Source organism: Dipteris shenzhenensis, chromosome 26, assembly GCF_047967505.1.
Source record: "Dipteris shenzhenensis isolate YYH24624 ecotype China chromosome 26, Dip_SZ_1.0, whole genome shotgun sequence".
In the NCBI taxonomy this organism is placed as follows: domain Eukaryota; kingdom Viridiplantae; phylum Streptophyta; class Polypodiopsida; order Gleicheniales; family Dipteridaceae; genus Dipteris; species Dipteris shenzhenensis.
In genome coordinates this window covers 21,258,945-21,286,489 of record NC_141621.1, presented here as the reverse complement: position 1 = coordinate 21,286,489, position 27,545 = coordinate 21,258,945, and the positions used below count along the sequence as shown (strand labels likewise).

At 44.5% G+C, this 27,545-nt stretch overlaps 1 protein-coding gene across 3 annotated transcripts; it reads right to left on the bottom strand.

Annotated features, from left to right (window-relative positions):
- Nucleotides 1-6,046: 6,046 nt before the first annotated feature.
- On the bottom strand, nucleotides 6,047-21,807 carry LOC147884804 (pentatricopeptide repeat-containing protein At2g13600-like). 3 transcript variants are annotated; one of them, XR_015543548.1, is made up of 4 exons: nucleotides 21,311-21,807; nucleotides 21,049-21,173; nucleotides 15,685-20,957; nucleotides 6,047-6,117 (listed from the first exon to the last, which is right to left on the bottom strand). XR_015543548.1 is itself a non-coding variant. In XM_087397385.1 (3 exons), the coding sequence occupies exons 2-3, from the start codon at nucleotides 21,127-21,129 to the stop codon at nucleotides 18,774-18,776; spliced, it is 2,265 nt and encodes a 754-aa protein (XP_087253511.1). In that variant the 5' UTR covers nucleotides 21,130-21,173; nucleotides 21,317-21,807; the 3' UTR covers nucleotides 15,483-18,773. The 3 variants fall into 3 exon arrangements, 1 of the variants encoding a protein (XP_087253511.1); XR_015543547.1 differs by having other exon boundaries at nucleotides 21,317-21,807; XM_087397385.1 differs by lacking the exon at nucleotides 6,047-6,117 and having other exon boundaries at nucleotides 15,483-20,957; nucleotides 21,317-21,807.
- Nucleotides 21,808-27,545: the final 5,738 nt, after the last annotated feature.

Genomic DNA, 27,545 nt, shown 5'->3' with positions numbered 1-27,545 from the left:
CAAGTTTTAGCTAAGAAATTTATTAAGGATGAAGATAATTCGTTGTTCACATTGGAAGGTCCTTGTGGGACTTCCGTTGTGATGGGCATTACTTGTCTGGCCGATTCTTGCATAGCTACCCTGATGATAGATGCTAAATTTCTCAGTAAGGAAGGTTCTTGTGTGGCTCCCAGCATGGATTCAACTTTTGCCTTGGCAGGTTCTTGTGTTACTGTCTCTTTTTTCAAGACAAGTTCTTGTGCTACTGCGAGTTGCCTTGAAGATGATGCAATATATTGACATGCCTTTTTTATAGACTTGTTGTCAAGCAGGTTCTTTTGTTATTGTCTCCCTTTTTGAGACAAGTTCTTATGTAACAACTCAAGAGGAGGTAAAATTCATCCTTTGCATATGATCCTCCTGCATTGGTGCTTTTCCCTTATCCTTGCAAGTAGGTTCTCGTTGTTCTTGGCATCTCTACATTGTAGGTTCTTGTGTGACTACTACCGATGCATCTGCACTCATTGATGCTTTTGTATTGATAGAATCGGAGCTCTGCTTTTGCTTTTGCGATGGTGTACATTTGGGCATAGGGCAAGCATGGATGGGCTATTGATTGTTTTAGCAAGGCTTGGGTACTCATATATAAGAGTTACCAAGGTAATATCCCTGGGCCTCGAGTAGTCTTGTGGGAACCCATTGGTAATGTACCTTACTTTTTGAATGGCATTGTCTTCTTCTTTGATGTTGTTTGTTTCTTACATGAGGGGGTGGCTAGCAATGGTGAGGCTCGATGTTTAGAGGAGGGGGTGTATTTATATGTTGAGGTTTATTTGGAATCTAAAAATATGATTCACTCTCAAAGTTCCTTGAGCCTTCAGTAGATCCTTTCACATTTTCTTGGTTGCCTTTTGTCTTTGTCTTCTTCCTTGGTGGCTTCCTTGTCAAGGTGGGGAGGTGGAAGTAGTTGCTTGGGTTGATCCTTGCCTAGTGATTGGTGCATCTTGATGGGATGATTCATCACCAAATAACCCTTTGTAAGTAGAGCAAAAAAGAGTGAAAATGCAAGGGATGATGTGGCAAGTGGAGTTACATGCAGTGATGATGTGGCAATGTGCTTAGCAAGAGGTGTGCCAGTGGAACACTATGGTGATGTGGCAATCAGGTGCACACAAAGTGCCTCTAGAGCACTGTGTGTGCTTGCAGTGTGTGCTTGCAGATGTGCTTGCAGAGGATTAGTGACACGTGGCACTGTTGAGGTGGTAGGATGATGTGGCAGTTGAGCTCACAGGTGATGTGGCCTGGTGATGTGTCAATGATGATGTGGTAGAGTTGAGCTGGCAGGTGACGTGGCTTGGTGACATGTCATTGATGATGTGGCAGTTGTGTGGCTACTACTAATGTGTCACGATAGGATGCCACGTGCCAGCTGAGGTGGCAGATAAGATGATTGGGCAAGTGATGTGCCACATGTGGGGCAGCTTTGCCATGTGGCATAAGCTTGGCCAAGCCCCTTAACCCTGACTTCTCCAAGGATTATCTTAACCAATGGTTACCTTAACCAAGGGTTTCCTCCATGCTTATCTACCACGTGGCGTGCTTGGGACTACCGAAATCTTTTGTAGATTCTGTCAATTCCGTCGCTTGATCTTGTAGTCAGCCTCCTCAAAGCGTCGGGTCTTGGATGGGGGTCTGCCAAGTGGGGCTATGAGCTCTTGGACTAATCGTTTGGAGCGTCAGCTGCTTTGTTGGTCGTGTTGGCTATGTTGTGGAGGGCTCGTGAAGGTTGGCGTTGAAGCGTTGGAGTCTACGTGCAGGGGATAGAGGCGCGTTGTAGGTTGGCGCTGTTCATCGGTGATGGAGAAGCCGGTTGGAGGTTCATGATTGAAGCCAAGAGTCTGTTGGTAAAGGCTTGTTTGGAGGCAACAGAGATGGTAGGAGCCTTGGAGCCCATCGATGGCAGTGGCGGCTGTGATGGTGGAGCCTAATCTTTGGCACTGAAGAAGCGAGGTTGGTTGCAGTCGCATTTGGAGGAGCCCATTGAGCGCTTGGCCGTCAGAGCAGTGCTTGCAGAGTCCGTCGTAGGAGCTTGGTCCGTTAGGTCGCTAGGATCATCGTAGATGCCCATGGATGGAGTCTGCAGTGGTTTGCCTTGGAGCAGTGGTTTGCCTTGGAGCTATGGCGGAGTAGCTCTCTGTATAGTTCGTGGCTGTTGCAGAGAAGGAGTCGGCTGGAGAAAGAGCCACTGGGGCACCATTTGCCTTAGTCGTGGGAGTCGGCGCTTTGTTGTTGGAGTTGCCCTTGAAGGTCATAGTCATTGATGGTCGTTGTGGGAGCCGGAGCAGCGAGCTATTTGGAGAGGCTGCCTTTGCAAAGAGTCACCGCTGGACATGCTGCACCTCCTGTTTGCTCGTTGTCGAGAAGTCTTGTGTATGCTAGAGGCCTTTGATGAAGCCTTGCCTTTGGAGACGTGTGCTGCTACGTTGAGTCTTGATGCTTGTTTTGTTGCTTGATGGTGGACTTTGGTTGTGCCAGCTCGTAGAGGTGGCCATTTGTAGGTCTAGCACTTAAGTCGCTAGGAACACAGGATAAACAAGACTCTTCTCTCCAATCATCAAAGCTCTCACTAATCTCTCAAGACAACTTCCTCTCTTTCTCTCGGAATGAAAACTCATGACAAAATGAAAAATGAGTAGAATTTGATGGAAATTCTTTCTCAATGAACCTCTCAATAGAAATCTCTCATATCACAATGAACAGAAATTTTCTCAAAGCAAAATGAACAGAAATGTCTCTCTCAAAACCAAAGTGAACTTGCTCGAAGAACACTCGAGAAACTCTCGATCTCTCAATCACTCTCACCCTCTCACACAAGGATCACCATGTCTCAGCGGAAGATGGGGATGCTCTGATACCATGACAAAATATGAAGAGGGGAGAGGAGAAGAGTGGAGATGAGAAAAGAGGGCACAGCTAGAGAGCACACCACAAATGACTAACTGTACACCAGATTTAGTTGAAAATGTAGAAAATATACAAACCCATTTAGGATTAGGGTTAGGGCATCTAACCCTTTCCTTTATAGCACTCTATTGGGTTAGTACTATACACATATGATCACATGATGTTGAGTGTGATCTCTCAACAACCTATTCGCTGATGAATATGAAGCTCTTCCCCTTTTTAAAAGACCAAAACAATGAAATTCTAAATTTTTAAATAGTGAGAAAATTAAAAAATTATAATAATAAGACTGTTGTAAAGCAAAGAATGAAAATCCATATGTGATGTATGGGGAGCACTGGCACACTTCCTCTCCAGTTATTTATAATATGAGAGAGCATGCCCCTCTCTCATCTATTTTTTGTTTCAGATCATCTTTCTACTCTTCTTTTACCTCTATTTTTTCTCACCTTTTTTATCTACTTCACTTAGTCTAGATGCAAAAAGATACCTTTGATGGGCTTCTCCTGTAAAGACTACTCGTATTTGAATAGAGGGATAATTGCATGCCTTCATGGAAACTTTGCTGTTGCCTAAACTTTTATTAAAGTGAGATTGAGTAGGCAAATCAGTTTCTTATAGATCCATGGAACTTTTTATTTCAAAAGCGATCACAGTTCGTATAAAAAAGAAAACAAAAGCCAAATCTTCGGATAGATCACATAACCAAATGTTACCAAATGTTGAATCTCTATTGATATTATCGTTAGACATGTGCTGCTAGCATCTCTCATGTGCCTTGGGCTTCACACTTGTACATAGTGAGAGACAAACACAAAACATGATTCTTGCATGGTATAATATGGGAGGCCGATACAATCTCTATCATTCATGCACCAACAATAAGGTTGTGGAAGCGGTTAAAAATCCAACCAATTATCATACATCCAACTGTCATTCTATCTATTGTCTCTTTTGTTGCTATTTTATGTGCTTCGCTTTGCCTTCCTAAAGCCTCCTCATCGGCAAGCTAAATAGTGTTGCTACACTTCTTGGATTCACGCTTCAAGGAAATGTCGCAGCCACCCAACTCGTCATGACATATGAATTCATGTCTCATAGGCTGTATATGGTTTTGCCCACCTCATGCAAAGTTATCCTTGCATGAGCAAACGAATTTGCCATGGTGCCTCTTTTTTTGTCCTTTCCCCTTCTTATGTGATTCCTTCCTATAAAAGACAATTTCAGTTTCAAAGTGTATAGGCTTCACCACCTCAAGGTTAAATTGTGCTTTGCAAAAACTCTAAAATGCATGCCTACTTGCAATGAATCGCAAACGAATAAAGATGCTTCATTCGTCTATTATCTTGCTATGATCGAGGTGCTGGTGCGTCATCCAAACTAGATGATTGGATATGTATGTTGGCTAGCTTCATGTAACAAGTGTGGCTATGTGTACTAGACCTCAATCTCAAACAAGACTAGAGCATCAAGCCCAATACTGAGAACTGTGTGCTAGACTACTTGCACTCCCACAACCTCCACCATCTTGGCACCCGAACAGGTGCATCGCATAGCCATCCCACGTATGTGCTGCTTCACAAGAGGAAATCACAAAGTTCCTTTTAAGGGTACATTGAGGCCTACAAGGTTGTATTCAATCCTAGGACAAGGGCATTGTTGCACTCTATATGTGCTCCATCAAGAGAAAATATTGAGACAAAAAGTAGAGTGTTCAGGTCACGCTAGCAAGCCTAACTCACTGCCTTTTAGCAAAAGCGCAAAGCAAACATAGAAGAGTCTTGGGGTTTCCAAGATGAGGAGATCACGCAACACCTGATGGTGGAAATTTTGAATGGATATGATTTTGTTTGTGAGCTAAAGATCAATTGTAGGAGTGGGTTAAAGATGGATACTGATTGTCAACCTAGCAAAGTCTTGCAGACATCTCAGAAAAGATGTTTCAATGTTTGAAGTGGTTGGTAAGGAGGGTAGTTTAGAAGTCATACTAATCAACTGGCATTGATCTCGAAGCCCAAGGCTAACTTTGGATGAAGTAGAACACACCCAATGGTGTGCGAGAGTCCTTCTTCTCCTATTTTGCTACCAAAAACCTTGCAAAGCACAATTGTCTGTGTGACGGTTAGGTCACATGAAGGACCCAACTCAAAAGCTATGCCCTGATACAACGATTTCAACCAAGAAATGTTGGCTTTCAGTTATTAGTGAGAAACAACCAAGCACTAAATGTGCAAGATCTACAAATTCTGTGCCTACAAGCCCTCAATATTTGCAAAAGGCTATGCCTTCCTATGCAACTAAAACCAGATTAAGATAAAGCAACCCGTCTTCAAGATACCAAATCATATTCCCGCAAAACAAGAAGATGCAAAAGCTACAGAGGTGCAACAAAGCGTGTTCTGGTCCCAAGCATCAAGCAAGGAAACCATGGCTTGTGAACCAAATCGAGCAACGGCAGTGGTCATGAAAGGAACAAACCAAAAGCAAGCAATGCGTGTAAATGGCAATGAAAGAAACAAACAAGGCAATGTGTGCTACAAGCAAAGTAGCAAGGAAAATTCAAAGTCCGATTGGATATTATTATCATCACACAGTTGTACGGCCTCCTCGATATGGTCATTTGGCAACACGCTACCATCATGGCATGTCCAAGAGACCACATCCCACAATGGGATCTCTTCAAACAAATCTCTTGCATCATCCACATTCCCACTCTTACCATACATATTGATGAGGGTATTGTTAGAAATTGACCAACAGAGGGTAAGAGAAGTAACGGAACACTGATAGAATAGCCCAGGAACTCTGTGTGTGTGTGTGTGTGTGTGCGTGCGCATGTGCGCATGTGTGTGGAATCACAAACTTCTTTACTTAATGTGCTTCACAAGGATGTGTTGTGCGGACTAGAAAATAGACAGTGAACCAAGCCTTATATATAATCCACCAAAAGAATATATTTCCATCCAAAGCTATGGACACAATACAAAAGATAGATACAGAGTCCCGATCCCCTGATCTTACCAAAAGGTTCTACTATTTGTTGGATATCTCTAGATCTCTAAGCCCACGTGCTCCACCTCAAGCATATGTCGACTCTCTATCCAGATCTCAGCACTTTACTGCCCTGGTAGACAACCTAGGTCTCAGCTAATGTAGAGCTAAGTCTGCAGCACTCTTGATCCTCACCTCCTTGAAATACGCCCAAATGTAGGTCTGTTGCTGCTCCTTACTGCTCCTATAAGGCTACACTTCTATATGAATATGAGGCCCCAAAGGAGCCCTTCTATAGGGGCAGATGCCTCCTCAAAGTCCACTGACCAGCAGGCCTGCTGGCCGACTTTGCTGCCCCCCCCCAACCCAACCCACCATCCCTTATTTATGGGATGTGGGCAACCCTTTTGGGGCTATGTGCTCTCCGACCAGCCATCCCAACCCTATATAAGGGCAGGGCACTGCCCTTTTGCATCTCCCCTTTGCTCCATGCAGGGCCCAGCCCTTGTGGATGTTATGCTCTAGCCGAGATAGCATGACCTCGGAAAGATCGGTGGGCATTTTCCCTTAGAGGACCGACTTCGGTAATATTTCATGTGCGTAAATTAAATGGTCAAGGAAAGTAATTGCCAAGGTCCTAGGTGAGGGTGTATTGGCATCGACTAGGTGGTTCTAAGTGCTCAGGCCTAGGTGCACCTAAATGTGTAAGAATGCCAAGGGGCAAATGTTTTAATTGTGCCCCAAGAGAGGGGTAAATGGTGTACCAAGCTAAAGGTCTAAAGTGATGACATGTGGCAGGGGGGAACCATCTAGGGAATTGAGGGCTTGTGGATAGGCATGAAGAATAAGAATTACGTATCTTGTGTGCATGTAATCCATGAGATACGCTAGGAGGAAAATTGGATGCCATCGCCTGTGATTGCTCGTGATTCGAAGAAAGGACGAGAGAATAGTATTGAGTGTATCATTTGGTATCAGAGCGCTCAAGCTGGACGAGGGGATTCGTACGAGTTGCGTACGAAGGGAGCGCAGGGCGTATTGGGCGTGTGACGGCGAGCGACGTGTGCTTTTAGGTGGTCACGGGTTTAGCCGTCTCATCCATTGGCATCAGGCAAGGATTACAAGTGTTTACCTTCAGGACGACGATACAGCCAAGCTGCTAGTTATCTAGGTAGCGTGAAAGAGCAGGAACCTGGCCCTTCAGAATTGCGCTACGTATTAGGAGCATCGCAGCTATCGGGTGATGGCGCAGCTGTGGGGTCTCGAACATCATCACCATTGCAGGAGAGCAGGAGCGGGTACAGCTACAGGCTTATAAGCTATCGCAGGAGCATAGGGTTCCCGTAGGTAGGTGATGGAAGGTAGGTGACGGAAGGAAGACTTCAGCGCAGGAAGACTTCGTGGAGCTTCCAAGGGGCATTTTTTTCCTTTCTATACAAATTTTCAGTTTTCAGTTTGCAGTCTATTATTCTTGTACAGCAAAGGGGAATTTGAAGTGTGATATACCTTTGGAGCTTTGGCGTACGAGAAAAATAAATAAATAAATTCTATTTTTCCTTTTGAAAGAATGGAGGCAGAGGGACAAGATCCCAAGGTAAATCCTTTTGAATCTAGAGCGCAATCTACACAACAAGTGTCCCATCACACAACACCTACTCTGGTGGGTAGGATTTTTGTACTAGAAGATGCCTTACAACAAATCATGAACCAGCAGCTTCAAGTGAACGCTGGTCAAAATGAAATTAGAGAGATGGTGCAAGCCTTGTCGGCTAGACCATCTAGAAATGAAAAGGGCAAAGCTCCAGCAGAGCCAGAGCCTAGTATACACTCGTCGGAACGTGCGAAGGTCAAAATACCTAATATTGCCAATTATAGACCGAAAAAGTACGCTGGTCGGATGACCGAGCGCAGTTCTGATGTGATCGAGGTTTGGTTACACAAGTGGGACGAAGCCTTCGCCATTTGTGAAATCAAATCTGATCTAAAGAAGATCTGCGAGACCACTCACCTGTTTATTGAGGCAGCGGATAGGTGGTGGATAAAACAACAAAAAGATCAGGTTGCCCCTACCACCTGGGAAGGGTTTAAGGCTGAATTTAAGAAACACTTTCTTCCACCTGACGAAGACTCCCAAGCTTGGGATGCTTACAGAAACCTTCGCTAGAGGAATTTGTCAGTGGCAAAATACACTGACAAGTTCAGGGAATGTGTTATAAAAATAACAGACCCTCTCCCTATGTCGGTTCAGTTGAAAGACTATATCTATGGACTGAACGACATGATTAAAATGGAAGTTCAGGCTAAATATGTGACTACATTAGATGAATCTATTGCAGTAGCCCTGAACTATGAGGATGCCAGAGGCAGACCTAGTGGGTTTGTGCAGGCAGGGACTCAGCATGAGTACCCGAGAAAAGGGGGATTTTAGAGGAAATGGACTTCAAAGGCAAGTGTCTCACAGCCAAGTGGCCAAACCAAGCAGGTGAAGCTGGTTGGGGGACAAGCAAAGACAAGTACCACCATTGGGGTGAAAAGAAGCGTAACTCCAATGGCAGACCGTGGTCAAAGTCCTCGTTGACCCCTGAGCAAAAAGAAAAAGCTAGAAAAGAAGATTTGTGCTTCGACTGCCTTCAGCAACATCAGTGGAAAGATTGTCCACTAAACAAAGACCGTCGCATGGCCAATATGATAATATCTGAATGCGACGCGAAAATGCAAGAGAGTCCCAATGCGGAATATATGCAGATGCAATTGGCGGGACCTTCTCAGAGGTTAGTACCTGTGTTGTTAAGTGTGTCTGTTACTAAGTTAGTAAGCGGTGCACCCGATAACATCCTTTCAAAGCCCGCAGCAACGGGGTATATGGTCTTCGATGAGCCCGAGTTGATTAAAATGAAAGGGTAAGTAGCCAATCATGATGTGATTGTATTGTTTGACTCAGCGTCAACGCACAATGTAATTAACTCAAAGCTTATTAAGAGGCTGAAGTTGAAAACTAGTCCGTCTGACTATGCTTATACGGTCAGGATGGCGGACGGAAGTTCAACTGAAGTATGGGACCAGAGGGTTACCCAGTTGGAACTTTGAATACAAGACTATGTTGAGAAGCTGGACTTTGAGTTGACCAGGCTTGCTCACACCGATATAGCCCTAGGCATGGCTTTGCATTTTTGGAAAAATCCAGCCATTGATTGGAAAAAGCATATTTACCAGCTCAAGATGAATGGGGTAGAATATGTTTTGCGAGGTGAAAAGGATTTACCTCGAGGACCATTGATTTCAGCCGTGGAAATTCGGAAGACTCCAAAAGAGTTTCTGTGTTTGTGTATAGCATCGGTAGAGTCAATTGATGATGCATCGGCTAGCACTGAGGCTACCCAAGATGGAAAAATGGCCGAGTTGGCTAAAGAGATATCGAAGAAGTACTCTGATTGTTTTAGGGATGAGTTACCTTATGGGTTATCTCCAGAGCGGAATGTTCAGCATAAAATTGAGCTTATCCCTGGGGCAGAACCTGTAAATAGACCTCCCTATAGATTAAGCTTTACAGAAAAAGCTGAGGTGCGAAGACAACTGCAAGAATACCTCAAGCTAGGGCAGATTCAACCCAAGTTTTCACCTTTTGCTTCGCCAGTGATATTAAAGAAGAAGAAAGATGATACTTTTCGTCTCTGTATAGATTACAGAGCATTGAATAATATCACTACTAAGCACAGGTTTCTGATGGCTCGGATCGATGATTTGCTAGATGCATTACATGGGGCTGTAATTTTCAGTAAGATAGATCTTAAGTGTGGCTACCATCAGATCCGTATTAAAGCCGAGGATGTGCATAAAACCGCTTTTAGAAGCAAGTTTGGTCATTATAAGTTTTTGGTAATGCCCTTTGGACTTACCAATGCTCCAGCTACATTCGTCATGCTTATGAACGATTTACTACATCTGTATATCGGAAAGTTTGTAGTATACTTTATTGACGATATTTTGATATTCAGTAAGAGTATTACTGAGCATTATGAACACTTAAGAATAGTGTTCAATACTTTGAGGAAAGCCAGTCTTTATGTAAATAAAAAGAAAACTATACTGTGTATGGTAAGACTTGAATATTTAGGATTCATAATTACTCCTGAGGGGGTAGAGATGGATCTAAAGAAAGTGGCTGCGATACTAACTTGGCCAATCCGTCAGAGTTTGACCATTGCGATCATTCTTGGGATTTGTCCAATTTTATCGAAGCATATCAAAGGATATTCCAAAATAGTATCGCCATTGACTGATCTGACCTCATATAAAGTACCTTTTATATGGGGAGACAATCAACAAGAAAGTTTTAACACCATAAAACAAGCTGTGGTCTCAGGACCGGTGTTAAAAATAGTTGATCCCCAGAAACCGTTGTTCCTTGAAATCGATGCAAGTGGCATTGCGGTAGGAGCAGTTCTCCTCCAAGAGGGAAGGTCAGTAGCCTTTGAAAGCAAGAAGCTTTCTCCCTCTCAACGAAATTGGCCAACTCATGAATTAGAGTTGTATGCTGTTGTCCATGCTTTGAAAACATGGAGACATTATTTGTATGGATCAGAGTTTTATGTGGATGTTGATCATGATACTCTGAAACATTTTTGTAAACAACCTGACTTGAGAGGCCGTCAAGCTAGGTGGGCAGAACTCATGCAGGAGTTTAATTTGACGATCCGGTACCGAAGAGGGAAGGATAATAAAGTTGCTGATGCATTGTCACGCATTACGCATAACATGAGTTTCACGGTGTTAGAGAGTGCTCTAATGGCCAAGATTAGAGAAACTCAAAAGGTGGACGAGTTTGTCCAGAGCCTATGGCCTAAGGCTCATATGTTAAAACCCGGGGAAAAGGATGACCTGGCATCCAAAAAAGACCAAACTTATGCAAGATATGCCATAAGGGATGGTATGCTGAAAAGGAATGGCAAGGTAGTAGTACCTAATCAGAATGATCTTAGGTAGAGAGTCATTCAACAATGCCATGATAGCCCATGTGCGGGACATCCAGGAGTCGAGAAGACATATGATCTTGTGAGACGAGATTTCTTTTGGCCAAAGAAGAAAAAGCATATTCATGAATATGTGACACGTTTTTCGTGTCAGGTAAGTAAGGCAGAGCGGGTGAAGCCACTCGGACTTTTACAACCCTTGGAGATACCACTAAGTAAGTGGGAGAGCATTTCCATGGACTTTATTGTAGGTTTGCCTATGACACAAGGTGGATATGATTCTATCCTTGTGGTGGTTGATCGTCTTACCAAGATGGCTCACTTCATTCCAACTAGAGAATCTGTTAGTGCCCTGCAAGTGGCGGATTTGTTTATTAGACATATATTTCGTCTGCACAGATGACCCAAATCCATAGTGTCAGACAGAGATGTCAAATTTATCGGTTATTTTTGGACTGCGGTATTTGAGACACTAAGGACTGAGTTGGGAATGCGTAGTGGGGATCATCTAGAAACAGATGGTCAGACGGAAAGAATCAACCAAATTTTAGAGGATATGCTTAGAGCATATGTGTCATTGAGGCAACATACATGGGACAAGTGGTTGCCATTGTTAGAGTTTGCCTACAATGATAGAAAACATTCCTCTATAGGGTTCAGTCCGTTTGAACTGAACTATGGTTATAGGCCAGCGAATCCAACTATAGTTGGAATACCTCAGAAAGTGCCTAGTGCCGCGAACTTTGTGGTTCAGATGCGGGAGATGCTAGCACTTGCGAGAGCTAACATCCGCCAAGCTATGGATAGAGCTAAGGCATATGCGGATGAAAACCGATCCGCTAGATAATTTAAGGAAGGAGAAAAAGTTTTTCTCAGAGTTCCTTCGCACTCTAAGTCTTTGACTGCAGGAGAGTGTGCTAAGTTATCACCTCGATATTGTGGGCCATGGTTAATTCTAAAAAGAATAGGCAAGGTAGCCTATAAATTAGAATTGCCACAGGGTTGCATGGTGCACCCAATGTTTCATGTTTCTCGTTTAAAAAAAATTTTGCATATAGGTGACTCACTAATCGAAGGTGTTGTTTTGTTTCAAGAGATAGAGGATAATGCAAGATGCAAACCAACAGGAATCCTGGACCGAGGAACACTGCAAGTGCGCAATCGGAAGATACCCACGGTGTTGTTTGCATGGCATGGTCTACCTCTATTAGAAGCTACCTGGGAATCCGTATACCAATTATGGAGAGTGTTCCCAGATTTCATCATCGAGGACGTTGATGCTTGAAGAGGGAAGGAATGTTATGATAGCATGACCTCGGAAAGATCAGTGGGCATTTTCCCTTAGAGGGCCGACTTCGGTAATATTTCATGTGCGTAAATTAAATGGTCAAGGAAAGTAATTGCCAAGGTCCTAGGTGAGGGTGTATTGGCATCGACTAGGTGGTTCTAAGTGCTCAGGCCTAGGTGCACCTAAATGTGTAAGAATGCCAAGGGGCAAATGTTTTAATTGTGCCCCAAGAGAGGGGTAAATGGTGTACCAAGCTAAAGGTCTAAAGTGATGACATGTGGCAGGAGGGAACCATCTAGGGAATTGAGGGCTTGTGGATAGGCATGAAGAATAAGAATTACGTATCTTGTGTGCATGTAATCCATGAGATAGGCTAGGAGGAAAATTGGATGCCATCGCCTGTGATTGCTCGTGATTCGAAGAAAGGACGAGAGAATAGTATTGAGTGTATCAGTGGACTGCACTCCCCTACCATGTGCCAACCTTATTGCAAGCTCCAGTCTTATACCTAGGTGAGTCCAGAAACATGCCCAAACTCATCCCCTAAAAACACAAAATCATGTAGTTTCAATCTCCAAGCTCCAATCTTACTCCATCTAATGCGCCATCTGCCAGTACTGTTGCAGGTCATAACCCTACCCACACACCTTGCCAAGGCCTCGCCATCAGTGCACTTTTTCCCTAGGATAATCCTCCCCATGTTTGTCGTGAGGTGCTGCCCATGTGGCAACTCCCTCTCTCTTTTCTCTTGGCTGATCTAGCCCTAGGTCTCCCTCCCCCATGCTCTCCTGATTTGGGGGCTTACAGATGGGGAAGTGACCTTTTCAACACCCCCTCTCACCAACACATCTCGGCCCGATGCCACCTCGTCGATGAAGTTGCCCCAACAGCTCCCATGATGAAACCCTCTAGAATAATCCGGTAAAGATTTCAATTCCTCGCTTTTCAACCAGTGGCCCCTACTCCTTGAAGTCTGGTCCTGCATAAACAAAACACCTTGATATGCCGGTCCATCCAAGGTAGTACCAGATGGCACCCACACCTTAGGTCACGTTCTCTCCTCCGAACTCGAGCAATTTAGATGCCACCATCTTCCAATTGTCCCTCTCATAATGAGTGAACAACCTGGACTCTTCCAAGTACCATGCTCTCGGGGTCTGTTTCAACCCGTCCTCCTTCTGGTAAGGTCCACAACAAAAGAACCAGATCTCAAGAATATCTCCTAATAACCTAGACCATGAACTCTCACTAAGCTCTCTAGCAAGTACTCTTTTAGCTTCAGTACACCTCGTATATATCACCTTCCAACAATCTATTTCTAAGATTTAAAGCACTCATACTTCCCCTTGTGCCTTCAAAGAAGGCATATTCTTTCCCATCTCGCATTTCCTGAGACACATGAAGAGCAGATTCTCTCCATAGCATGCCATAAAGGCTTAAATTAATAACATCAAGTACATACCAGAACGTCGTACTACCTGTGTGCTTGCTCTGAAAGCAAACCATACACCTCATGGAGATACATACCAATGACCTATGTAATCCTGTAATGCCTCCTTAATTACAGCATCCATATGTACTTGAAACCCTAGGGCACTCCATGGAATCTACCTTCATGTTAGTATCAGCCGACATGCACTTGGCAAAGTCCAAGAGCTCCTTGCTATCCTTCCCCTTCACCAAGGTCTCTGACTCTCCATTGGCCCACATCTCAATATCAAGCATTTTTGTTGTGACTTCTAGGTCTACATATCTGACCTCGATAACACTTGGAGACGTCACCAACAACAGTTCTTCGATTACCACATTAGTTTTAGTTTTTGTCTCACCATCTGTCCAATTCCGACAACTCCTATTGATCTACATTCTTCTTTCTGCAATTCTTCGCAAAATGGCCTGGCTCATCACAATAAAAGCACTTCTTCTGCTTCCTCCTTACTATAAGTGTCCTCTTCATCTCCAGAATCATCTTTCTTGAGCTTGCCACCGCTAGGCTTGCCCTATCCTTTGCGGGCTTTGTCCTTTGCTAGCAATGCCTTGTCGTCGTTCTCTTTATTATAGAGCTTCTCTCAAGCCTCTTCCTGTAGCAATAATGGAACCAACTCCTCAAAGGTTAGAGGTTTGGTCCTCTGTCCTGCTGTCACAATAGTAACGAAGCTCTTGAAACTCCGTGGTATAATCCCAAGTACCATTAAGGCCAACTGGCTTGAGTCTACCTTCTGACCAACCGATGCTAGTTGATCCCTCACCACCTTAACCTTCATGAAGTGTTCATGAACCGAATCTCCCTCATCCATATCCTTGTTGTAGAGTTGATGATGAAGAGTCAAGATCAGAGATGTATTATCTATGATCTATCTCATACAAATCCCTCAGAATGGCCCACGCCTATACTGATGTCTCAATCATCTGGATATGAGGAATTACCGAGTCTGCCGTAGTCTCTATGATGAAGGTCAGGGCATGGGCATCTCTATCCTCCCATGTTTCGAGTTGATCTCCATCTACCGGTACAAGTATCATCCATGTTTGACCAACACATCCTTCAGCTTCGCCTCCCCTCCCATTGTCAGCTTCCACAGTTTCTGAGCCACTAAATGACTTCAGATCTTCACCTTCCAGATAAGATAGTTCGTCCCATCCAATTTCCCGGACTCTCCAAAGTTAAGGATGATGAAAGAAAGAACTCGATTGGAGGAGGAAGGAAGAGCAACGGCTGAAGAGGCTTCTGATTCCAAAATCGACATCTCCAATTTCCCGGACTCTCCAAAGTTAAGGATGATGAAAGAAAGAACTCGATTGGAGGAGGAAGGAAGAGCAACGGCTGAAGAGGCTTCTGCTTCCAAAATCGACATCTCTGCTGCTATACCACACAGCAAAATCGAAAAGCAAACACCACCATCTCTAGATAAGAACTATGTACACACCAGACTAAACCTGAGTCGCCCTCCTTCTCGCAAGGACAGTCCTCCAATCGCCGAAGTCGATTCCCTAGAGCCTTGAATCAAGGTCGTCCTTCAACAAGGTCCCTGCCTTCAAGCTCCCACACTTGTGAGTCTCCTCTGATACCATGTTAGAAATCAACGAACAGAGGGTTCACACAGCGGAAGACTAATAGAATAGCCCAGGAGCTCACACTGTGTGTGTGTGTGTGTGTGTGTGTGTGGAATCACAAACTTCCTTAATGTGCTTCACATAGATGTGTTGTTCAGACTAGCAAATAGATAGTGAGCCAAGCAAGATATAGAATCCACCAAAAGAATATATTTCCGTCCAAAGCTATGGACACAATACAAAAGACAGATCCAGAGTCCCACCAGGATGTGGCCCTCCGATCTTACCAAAAGGTTCTGCGATCTGCGGATACCTCTAGATCTCTGAACCCGCGTGCTCCACCTCGAGCATATGTAGACTCTCTGTCCAGTTCTCAGCACCTTACTGCCCTGGTAAATAGACTAGGTCCCAGCCAATGTTAAGTTAAGTCTGCAGCACTCTGATCCTGCTTGACCTCCTTGAACTAGATTCATGTGTAGGTCTGCTGCTGCTCCTTACCGCTCCTAGAAGGCTGCACTGCTGGATGCAATATGAGGCCCCAAAGGGGGCCCTTTTGTAGGGGCAGATGCCTCCTCAAAGTCCACTGACTAGCAGATGCCTCCACAAAGGGGGCCCTTTTATAGGGGCAGGTGCCTCCTCAAAGTCCACTGACCAGCAGGCCTGCTGGCCGACTTTGCTGCCCCCCCAACCGACTCCACAAGCCCTATTTATGGGGCTGTGTGCTGGCCGACCTGGTTGGCCAGCCAACCAGCCAGCCCAGCCCTATATAAGGGCAGGGCACTGCCCTTTTGCAGCTCCCCTTTGCTCCATGCAGGGTCCAGCCCTTGTGGACTGCACTCCCCCGCCATGTGCCAACCCTACTGCAGGCTCCAGTCTGCCCCATCTGATGCGCCATCTGCCGGTCCTGTTGCAGTTCATAACCATGCCCACACACCTTGCCAAGGCCTCGCCATCAGTGCGCTTTTGCCCGGGGATAATCCTCGCCATGTTTTCTGTGAGGTGCTGCCCATGTTGCAGCCCTCTCTTTCTATCTCTATCTCTCTCTCTCTCTCTCTCTTCTCTGGGCAGATCTAGCCCTAGGTCTCCCTCCCGCATGTTCCCCTCATTTGAAGGCTTACAGATGGGGAGGTGGTCTTTCCAACAGGTTTTCCCCATAACAATATACGATTCCCATCAGTTACTGGCAATTATAGCATGCATCTCATGACCATCTTCTAGTGTTGCCATACTCGAACAGGCAACCAAAACACAGGCGAAGGTAATCTTGTTTGGCTCAAAGACTTCTGCCTGCATTTGACCAAACACTCGTAGCACCTCCTTGCTGTGGATGTTCTGGTCACATGCTACCATCATGGCACTCCTTGAGACCACATCCCGCAGAGGCATCTCTTCAAACACAGCCCTGGCTTTGTCCACACTACTGCAATTGCCATACATGTTGACAAGGGCAGTCCCCACAACATCTGACTCACATCTGCTGCCAGCATGCAGATCTTGCTTCTCTTCTAGGGTTGCTACACTCATACATGCATCCAAAAGGGAGAGGGGAAACAAAGGTTATCTTGTTTGGTTCAAAGCCTTCTGAGAACACTTAACCGAACCATTCTAGGGCCTCCTTGCTGATCCCATTATGGGCACTGGCTACCATTATGGCATTTTCGCAAACACAGCCCTCACATCATTCAGGCTTCAGCACTAGCTATACATGTTGATGAGGGTATTTCCTACAACAGTACCTGATTCCCATCCATTGCCGGCAACAGTTGCATACGCCTCTCGACCCTCTTCTAGGGCTGCCAAATTGGCATTTGCATCCAAAATGCAGATGAAGGTAGCTATGTTTGGTTAAATTCTTCTGCCTGCATTTTGATCCAATAGTTCTAAAGCTTACTTGCTGAGTCCATTCTTGTCACCATGGCATTCCAAGACCCCACATTTCTTAGTGGCATCTCTGCAAACACACCCTTTGCATCATCATTGCTCCCACATTAGCCGTACATACTATTTCCCATGACAACGTCCGATTCCCATTCATAAACAGCAAGAGTAGCATGCAACTCTCGACCCTCTTCTAGGGCTGCCGCACTGGTGCACGCATCCAAAATGCAGATAAAGGCGACCTTCTCTGGCTCACACCCTTCCACCAGCATCTGCTCAAAAAGTGGTAGGGTCCCTTGTCCGAGCCCACTTTGACCATACATAGCCGTCATGGCACTCCAGGAGACCACATCTCATAATGGCATCTCTGTAAACACACCTCTTGCATCACCCATGCTAGTGCATTTGCCATAACTACTGATAAAGGTATTTACACCAACATCTGACTCACATCCATTGCCAATAATAGTAGCATGCATCTCTTGACCCTGTTTTACGGCTGCCACACTAGCACATGCGTCCTACAACACAGCTGAAGATGACCCTGTTTGGCTTGAAACCCTCTAATTGCATTTAATCAAATACTAGTAAGGCCTCTTTTCCCTGCCCATTCTGGTACAACACACCGCCATCATGGCGGCACCCCAAGAGACCACATCACGCAATAGCATCTGTGTTAACACAAACCTTGCATCTGAAGGCTACCGCACTTACCATACATATTGACCAGGGCTGCCTCCACCACAACACCTCCACCACAACATCCAACTCCTAGTTGCTACCAATAACAGTAGCATGGATGTCTCGACCCTTTTCTAGGCTTGGCGCTCAGCCATACATATTGAGGAGTGTATTCCCCACAACAAAACCAGGCCCCTATCCATTGCCAGTGACAGCAGTAAGAATATCTTGGCCCTCTTCTAGGACTACCAAACTAGCACAAGAATCCAAAATGCAGACGAAGGTAATCTTGCATGGCTCAAAGCTTTCTGCCTGCATTTGCCAAAAGAATTGTAAGGCCTCCTTGCTGCTATCATTGCATTCCAGGAGACCGTATCCATTCAACATTGTGGTACCTCCGAAAACACAGCCCTTGCACCATTTAGGCTACACCACTTGCCATACATATTGACAACGGTATTTCCCGCAGCCACACCTGATCCCCATCCATTGCCAGCAACAGTGGCATGCAATCCTTGACCATCTTCTACAGCTGCCACATTCGCACAAGCATCAGAAGGCACATGTAGATGCCCTTGTTTGGCTCGAAACCTTCTGCCTCATTTGACCAAACAATTGGAAAGCTTCCCTGCTGTGCCCACTCTGGTATGCACTGCCATCATGCATGCCAGGAGACCACGTCTCGCAATGGCATCTCTGCAAACACAGCCCTTGCATCATTCAGGCTTTCACATTTGCCATACATATTGAGGAGGGTACTTCCCACAACTATATCCGAAAATGCCATCCACTGCCAGCAAAACAATATAGCATGCATCTGTTTACCCTCTTCTACCACTGCCATTCTGGTGCATGAATCCAAAAGGCAGATGAAGGTGATTTTATTTGGTTCTATACCTTCTGACTTCTGCCACGGTCAGTCTACCAGCACCATCCTGGCTTCTTCCATGCTTGAGCATTCTTTCTCACTACCTCGATCTTGTAGCGGTCCTCCCACATTGAGCGTCTGCATATAGGCTTGATATCAAGATAAAGGCAGCAGCAAATTTACCATCTAATCTCAATGCATTTTCGAAGGCATGTCTTCCAACCTCTACATTCTTCCACTTTCGACAAGCACCCAATATGGTACCCCATATAATAGCATCAGGTGGGAAAGGCATCTTCTCCATCGTTGCTACTGCCCCTTCCACTTCACCTGCACGACTGAGGAGATCAACCATACAAGTATAATGCTCAATGGTCGGATCAATGCCATACTGTATGCTCATGGCCAGGAAGTACTTGTGGCCCTCCTCCACCAGACCCACGTGACTGCATACAGTGAGAATGCTAGTAAATGTGACCTCGTTTGGCTGTATGCCTTCCTGTGTCATTCTCCTAAACAAACTAAATACAAGTCCACTCTCTCCTTGGCGAGCATATCCGGCAATCAATGCATTCCATGTTACAACACCTCGTATCGGCAATGCCTCAAACAACTCTTGGGCATCAACCATGCTCCCACATTTAGCATACATATCGATTAGACTGGTTGCCACAATTTCACTGGTCTGAAGGCCAGCCCTCCAAATTTGATTGTGGAGTTCCTTTCCAGTTTCCAAGGCTGCTGTATTGCCACAAGCTTTCAGGATGCTGACAAAGGCCAAGCTATCTGGTGACAGACCTTGGTTTTGCATTTGTGCATACAGCTTAAAAGCCTCCTTGTTTTCTTCCAGTTCAGCATACCCCGCGATCATCGCAGTCCAAGTAACCACGTTATGGTATGACAATTGGTCAAAGACACACCGTGCATCCTCCATGCTCCCAGATTTCACATATGTATCGACCAATGTGCTGCCTGCAAATGCATCTGACTCACAGCCACTCTTTACTGCTTGGGAGTGGATGGCTCTACTTTTCTCGAGGCATCTTACTTTCACAAATTTCCCATCAACTCTCTTCCCCTCTTCTAGTGTTGCAAGGCAACTGCAGGCCTTCAATGCACTGACAAAAGTCCGATGATCTGGTTCGACAGCTTCCTGTTGCATGTGTGCATACAAATCCAAAGCCATGTCACCCTGTTCATGCTTGCTATACCCAAGGATCATGGCATTCCAAGAAATCACGTTACGATGAGGTAATTTGTCAAAAACATGCTGTGCATCCTCGATGCTCCCACATATTGTGTACATATCCACTAAGGTGTTTCCAGCGTATACATCTTGCTCAAAGCCACTTTTTACTAATCTGGAGTGGATGGCTCTACCTTTCTCCAGGCATTCTACTTTCACAAATTTCCTGTCAACTTGCTTGCTTTCTTCTAGTGCTGCCAGGCTACTGCAAGCCTTCAACGCCCCAACAAACGTTCGATGTGTTGGCATTACAGCTTCCTGTTGCATCCGTGCATACAAGTGGAAAGCCAGCACTCCCTCGTCCAGCTTGGCATACCCCAGTATCATGGCGTTCCATGAAACAGCATTACGATAAGGCAACTCATCAAAGACACGGTGTGCATCCTCCATGCTTCCACATTTCGTATACATATCCAACAATGTGGTTCCTACAAATACATTTGACTCAAAGCCACTTTTTACTAATCGCACATGTATAGCTCTACCTTTTTCTAGGCACCCTAGTTTCACTACTTTCCCATCAACTTGGGTCCCCTCTTCCAGTACTGCCAAACTGCTGCAAGCCTTCATTGCAGCTACAAAAGTTTGAGTACTCGATCGGACACCTTCTTGGTGCATCCGTGCATACATGTCCAAAGCCAGCATACCTTTTTCCTGCTTGGCATACCCGAGGATCATTATGTTCCACGACACCACATTGCGCTCTCGCATGTTGTCAAACACCTGCTGAGCATCCATTATGCTCCCATGGGTGACAGACATATGCAGCACATTGTTCGTGTTTACTACTTGGAAATCATTTTGGCATTCCACCATATGGGCATGCATTTCTTTTGCCTCATCCGGATGGGGCAACCTTCTGTCTACTTTTTTCCTAGCTCCACCTCTAGGAAACGCTTGCCAACCACTGTCAAAAATGACCCCACCAATCGACTTCATCTCTACTGGTCCTTTAACCCATTCCAGAGTCTTCAAATCATCTATCCAAAGAATCTCCTTCGTAGCCTTGCGCCTAAAATCTGGAGAATCCATGTAGCCCTAACAGTTGAATCATCCAAATTGTGAGGCAAAAGACGATTGCTAGATGTGATCCAATTGACTTTGAGAACCCACGTAGCTTGCCACTTACTTTTTTGCGTCTGTTATCCCACCACCGGGAAGGATCTTTGAAAAGGTCCAGCAATAAGGGCTCCGTACTTGGTCGATACATGGATGAGGTCCCCGTACTCAGTTCACATGTAAACGACAGCGCACCTATAGGAATGCACAAAGGATTTAAAAAGGTCTCACTGGCAGAAAAAAGCGGATGAACAAAATATGATCAAATTCTGGGTACTATTTTGCCTCTACGATAGAGCTGAGCAAGCCGGGTTTGCTGTGAATCCACAGACCTTTACCTGTTGTTTGGCTAGCACCGAGGAGCCTTCCACCTCCCTGCTGAGTGGGCACTGCTAGAAGTGTGTCGCCGTGTGTCTCGAAGTCACTCCATCAGGAAGGTTTGAACAGGCGTGACCGACTCCCACAGCTTCTTTCAGTTCAAGGTTGTGAATCAGCTGGTTGAGCCTTGCAGCATTCATGTAGCCTGACAGCTAAAATGACGATCTCCAAGTCCAGCACTCCAATGCCAATGCTGGGCTAAAATCCTGCAATTCCTGGATGCTGGGCTTGAGCTGTGCTGCTAGAGCTGCACGGGGCATCGACGATGGCATGTTAGTGTGCAATTCCTGGATGCAGGGCTGGAGCTGTGCTGCTAGAGCTGCAAGGGGCGTTGACAAGGGCATGCTACAAAACAATACTAAGATTTCAATTTCAAAATTATTTGCCTTTTTGTCATGCCCAAGAGGGTTTGTTTTCCCTTTTCTCTATCTATGGGGATTGTGAAAGGGGCTTCAATGAATAATGTCACCAAGGATCAAGTGAAAGGAATCTAAGGGTGAGGTTGTCCTTAAATGAATGCTATCATGGAAGGATACTATTAAATGAATGCTATCATGGAAGGATAAAGTGAGAGGGGATTTAAAGGCTTTTCTAATCTAAAAGTGAGGTTGTCCCATCGTCTTTAGCATGCCTAGTGAAATTTCCAACTTGTTATGATGGTCCAAGTCCTTCCTCCTCCATTTACTCTCTTTCTCTCTCTCTCTCTCTCTTCATTATCTCCGCCCTCTTTTCTACACATCATCTCCACTGCACAGCCAATTCGTCTTCTTTTTCGCTTTTTTGAATCTCAGGCAGGCCTTATCAATGATTAAATATCATTCTCCTTGCTTTCTTATGCCAGAGGCTCTTTTTCCCTTTTTAAACAAGAAACAATCGGCTTGGAAATTTTGATGGAGGAGTCCTTATTTGTGTGGTGTTCACACCAATCAAGCAATATAACTGTTGATGGAATCTAGTTACTGGCTATTAAGGAATCATGTCGCATTGGCTTCCAATTGGTATTACTGAAGATACCCAGCACTAGGATGGGGTTCGCCACACACCCTTCCCTTCGAGCGGTGGTCTTCAATGAATGAGTTTATTCTACATCATCAGACATGTTTGGAGGTGGGCATCCGAAGCAGTGTGAACATAGTCTAAGTAGTGGTTCACGCATTGGGTTTCTTTGCATGGATGCAACAAGCCTAAGTAGTGGTTCGTGCATTGGGTTTCTCTACATGTCTTTGTGTATCGAGACAAGAAAACTAAATTGCATACATATGTAAAACCTGCTAGGGGCCAACAATAGGGGATAGACCCTTATCTAAAATGGTTCCAAAGGGCCCATAGGCTTTGCCCACAAGGAGGATAAAAAAGGCGCCTCAAACTCATCTTGGATTCATGCCCTCGTCATGCATCCCTTAGATTCTCCTTTCCAAGAATACAGCTAAGCGAAAATGCAAGTGATGCAATATGTCCTTATCTAAAGCTAGCTAATTTATTGCTTGCCAAACACCTATCACCCCACATACTCTAATCACACATGTTGAGCAAACCATTTGGTCAACTCCGCCAAGGTATGTCTCATTTAAACAACCTTGGCATCAACAAGGCATAATCCCCTTCCCTTAGATTTGGCAACTCAAGCAGCCTTTCCTTCTTGGATATAGTCAAAGCCTCCCATGAGATGTAACAAAACTTTCTATTATTTGAACTAATGGGCGTTCCTAAATTTTCAAAGGTGGCAACATATATTGAGTATGTATTGTAGAATCAGTGCCTTGGCATTCTAATAGAAGCTCTTTCCTTACCATTGTCTTAGATTTTGTTTAACTATACAAGAAACCACTCTAGATATTTTCAAAGTTACATGGGGCCTCTAAGTATGAATAACAAGATCATGTTTCACCCAATTAATTAATATTTTATTTGTCCAAGGGGGTCTCTCCTCTTTTGCTAGCCACATTGCATAACTCTTTTGTGGATTGTTGAATGAACCTAAGACCTCATAGAAGGTCAAGAATTCGTTAAGAACAACATCAATCTTCACAATACCATCCACCCGATAAAAATTGTAAGGCTTTGTATGATGTGGATCCATCATTGGGTCCATAATTTCATGTTACTTGCAATTGTAATAAGGCAACATTGCCATTCTTTTATTCAAATTTACCCCTTAGGTTGCTATAGCTTGGAGCCAACATTGTTCAACCAAGGTGGATGCTTTGTAAGGTTTATTGTCCAACATTCCAATGCTGGGCTAAAATCCTACAATTCCTAGATGATGGGCTAGAGTTGTATTGCTAGGGCTGCACAAGGCATTGACAACAACATGCTAGTGGGGCTGGGAAAGCTCCACTACAAAGCACAAAGCGATACTAAGATTTCAATTTCAAATTTCTTTGCCTTTTTGGCATGCCAAAGGCAAATGCCTAAGGGTTTGTTTTGCCTTTTCTCTATCTATGGGGGCTTCAATGAATGATGTCATGGAAGGATAAAGTGAAAGGAATCTAAGGGTGAGGTTGTCCTTAGATGAATGCTATCATGGAAGGATAAAGTAAGGAGATTTAAAAATTGAAAAGTGAGGTTGTCCCATCGCCTTTTGCACGCCTAGTGAAATTTTCACCTTGTTATGATTGTCCTAGTTCTTCCTCCTCCTCATCTCTCTCTCTCTCTCTCTCTCTCTCTCTCTCTCTCTCTCTACCTCTCCCTCTCTCTCTCTGCACACCTTCTCCATTGCATAGTAGTTCATCTTCTTTTTTGCTTTTTGAATCTCGAGCAAGCCTTATGAATGATTAAATATCATTCACCTTGTTTTCTAGTGCTAGAGGCTCTTTTTTCCTTTTTAAACAAGAAACAAACAGCTTGGGGCTTTGATGGAGGAGTCCGTATTTGTGTGGTGTTCACACCAATCGGGCAGTAGTAGCTGTTGATGCAATCTGGTTACTGGTTGTTAAGGAATCACGTCGCATTGGCTTCCAATTGGTGCTGCTCAAGATACCCAGCGCTGGGGCAGGGGTTTGCCACACACCCTTCCCTTCGGGCAGTGAAGTCTTCAATGCATGAGTTTATTCTACATCATCTGACATGTTTGGAGGTGGGCGTCCAAGACCTGTGAACATAGTCTAAATAGTGGTTCACACATTGGGTTTCCCTACAGGGATGCAACAAGCCTAAGTAGTGGTTCGTGCATTGGGTTTCTCTACATGTCTTTGCATATCGAGACAAGAAAACTAAATTGCAAAAATAGCAGTGGTAAACCCCTATAAAAAGAGAACCAAAATACAAATTTTGGCCCAAAACCTACTAGGGGCCTACAATAGACCCTTATCTAAAATGATTCCTGAGGGCCCATAGGCTTTGCCCACAAGGAGGATAAAAAAGGTACCTCAAACTCATATTGGATTCATGCCCTCGTCACGCATCCCTTAGATTTTCCTTTCCAAGGATACAACTAAGCGAAAATGCAAGTGAATGCAATATGCCCTTATCTAAAGCTAGCTAATTTGTTGCTTGCCAAACATCTATCACCCCACATACTCTAATCAGACATGTTGAACAAACCATTTGTTCAACTCCGCCAAGGTATGTCTCCTTTACACAACCTCGGCATCCATTTCCCAACAAAGCATAATCCCCTTCCCTTATATTTGGCAACTCCAGCATCCTTTCCTTCTTGGATATAGTCAAATCCTCCCATGAGATGTAACAAAACTTTCTCTTATTTGAACTAATGGGCATTTCTAAAATTTCAACGGTGGCAACATATATTGAGTATGTATTGTAGAATCGGTGCCTTGGCATTCCAATTTAAACTCTTGCCTTACCATTGTCTTAGATTTTGTTTAACTATTCAAGAAAGCACTCTAGTTAGTTTCAAACTTACATGGTGCCTTTAAGTATGGATAACAAGATCATGTTGTTGAGATATGGTGCCATGAGCACATAATTAGAGGCTAAGGTATGTACTAAGGAATGTATTAAAGTAGCCACCCTAGGATGTGGACTACATGATGTGAAGGTGTGGATTGAGGATATCCACAAGGAGAGATGTGGATGAGAGGATCACACAAGTGTTGACTATTCTAGAGGCTCTCTCTATATAAGAAGCCTATCATGTATTGTTGATCATACATATACATTACAATAGATTGAGTGTTTGCTACCCTATGTCTCTCTTGTGGTGCTTTGATCCTCCTTGATCCCTCACTTTGTCATGGTATCAGAGCTCACTTGCCTTCCGCTGAGGCATTGCGATCCGTATGAGAGAGTGTGATTGATTGAGAGATTGAGGTTCTCTTGAGTGTTCTCTATGAGAGTCCACTTCCGGTGAGAGATCTTCATCCATTCTTTGAAAGAAAATTTATGTCACTTGAGAGAGAAAATTTCCATCCATTTAACTCCATTTCGAGAGTTCTATCATTGACAGAGAGATTTGTGAGATCCTCTTCTATTCTTGGAGAGATTTCTCTTCACCTTGAGTGTTTTCCATTGAGAGTGAAAGAGGGAGTTTCTTGTGCATTTGAGAGATCTGTTTACTTGAGAGAAGGAGAGCCAGTGGTATTGAGAAGACTTGCAAGTGAAAGCAGTGGAAGTTCAAAGCTCTAAAGTTCTTGCAGCAGCGCGAAGCCTATGCAAAAAGCATCTGCAACCAATCTCAGCTAAACTGGAAGCTGAACTAGAAAAAGAGCTCTGCTCGTTCGGATGAGTTGAGAGCAGAATGCATAGCTCTAAACATTGATCTTCTGTCGGAATTAACAGGCGAACAATGGCTGGAGAGTTTCAAGATCCCCTTTGGGCAAGCCCATGGCAGTCTGATTCTGTGGTAGCTATAATGTCATGGTTCAAAATCTCAGGATCTAGTAGAGTCCTCAAACGCACCTCAAGTTCAACAGTTGCAATGATGTTGTAGTGCGCAATATCTCGATCTGAAATGAGCCCCAATGCCGACGGCATCCATCTCCAAAACTCTCAGAGCCTACAAATCTATGATTCTTACATAGCAGGTGGTGATGATTGCATTTTTGTCCAAATCGGAAGCTCCTTTGAAGACATACACGATGTGGTGTATGGAGCTAGACATGGAATCAGGTGAGTTTGCTGTTGTGCAAGTATGTAGCATCTAGCCCAAATTAAGTCTGCAATTCGTCTTCTCCAAGCAGGCCTCCACAGAACGTCCAGACCACCAAGCGTCAACAACCGTTCCTCAAAGCAGCCTCCGTCAAGCCTCAACCCACAACTCCGACCAGCATGGCTTTTGCAACCTCCTACACAATGGGCACCACAAGCAAACTATCCACAACCGAAAAGCCAACTGCCAGCCGATAGCACCTACAGGCTCTCCTGCTCCTAACAAGCTTACCCACAACCACGGGCTGCAACACCAACGAGCACCGATCTCTTGCTCCCCGCGCCATCGCCTTTAGCTTTTCAAGCTTCTCCAACGAAGCAATGACCTTCATAAGCCTCATGTGCCCTTGCACAAAATGACCACAAGGTCACAAGCTTCTGAAATCTACAGATCTCCAACCACCGAGCCGCAACGCCGTTCTCGCCTTCTCTGTTGACAATTTTTCCACAGAGGTTCTCCAAAATTGACACGCAGCATGATTATAACTAACCATGGCTGAATGACTTGGACCTTGGTTAAGTATGGCCTTGGGTTAAGTTTTTGGTTAGATTAAATTTACCATGGTTAGGTTATTGAGGTTGGTTAAGTTTCTACCACATGGCATAGTGCCACATAAGCACATAACCCCTTGTTAAGCACAATTTAAATTCTGCAAGTGAATCTCTGTGCCACATCATCAAGACCCCCTCTTCTTCACAAAAACTTTGACAAGGTGTAACTTGCAATCCAGGAGGAATTTAGACATGCTCCAAAAAGAAAAAGTGATCGTCTTTACGAGCTCTATGTACCTGTCAATTCAAAATCATTGTTAGCAATTAGACACTGTCAATATTGAAAGAAATCAATTGGTAAGACCTTTGCAACAAATGGAAAAGTGACGCATGAATGCAAAAAGCATGCCGAAAGCACAAGTGCATGAGATGACCATAGCACAAAGCATGGCATCCACACATAAAGCATTAAGGCACATGGAAGAACAAAGCATCATGCATCAAGCTACGTCAAGAGAAGAAGTGAACGCCATTGACATGTAGCATTGAAAAGTAAAATCCTTTCCACCTTCAGCCCATATGTTTGTA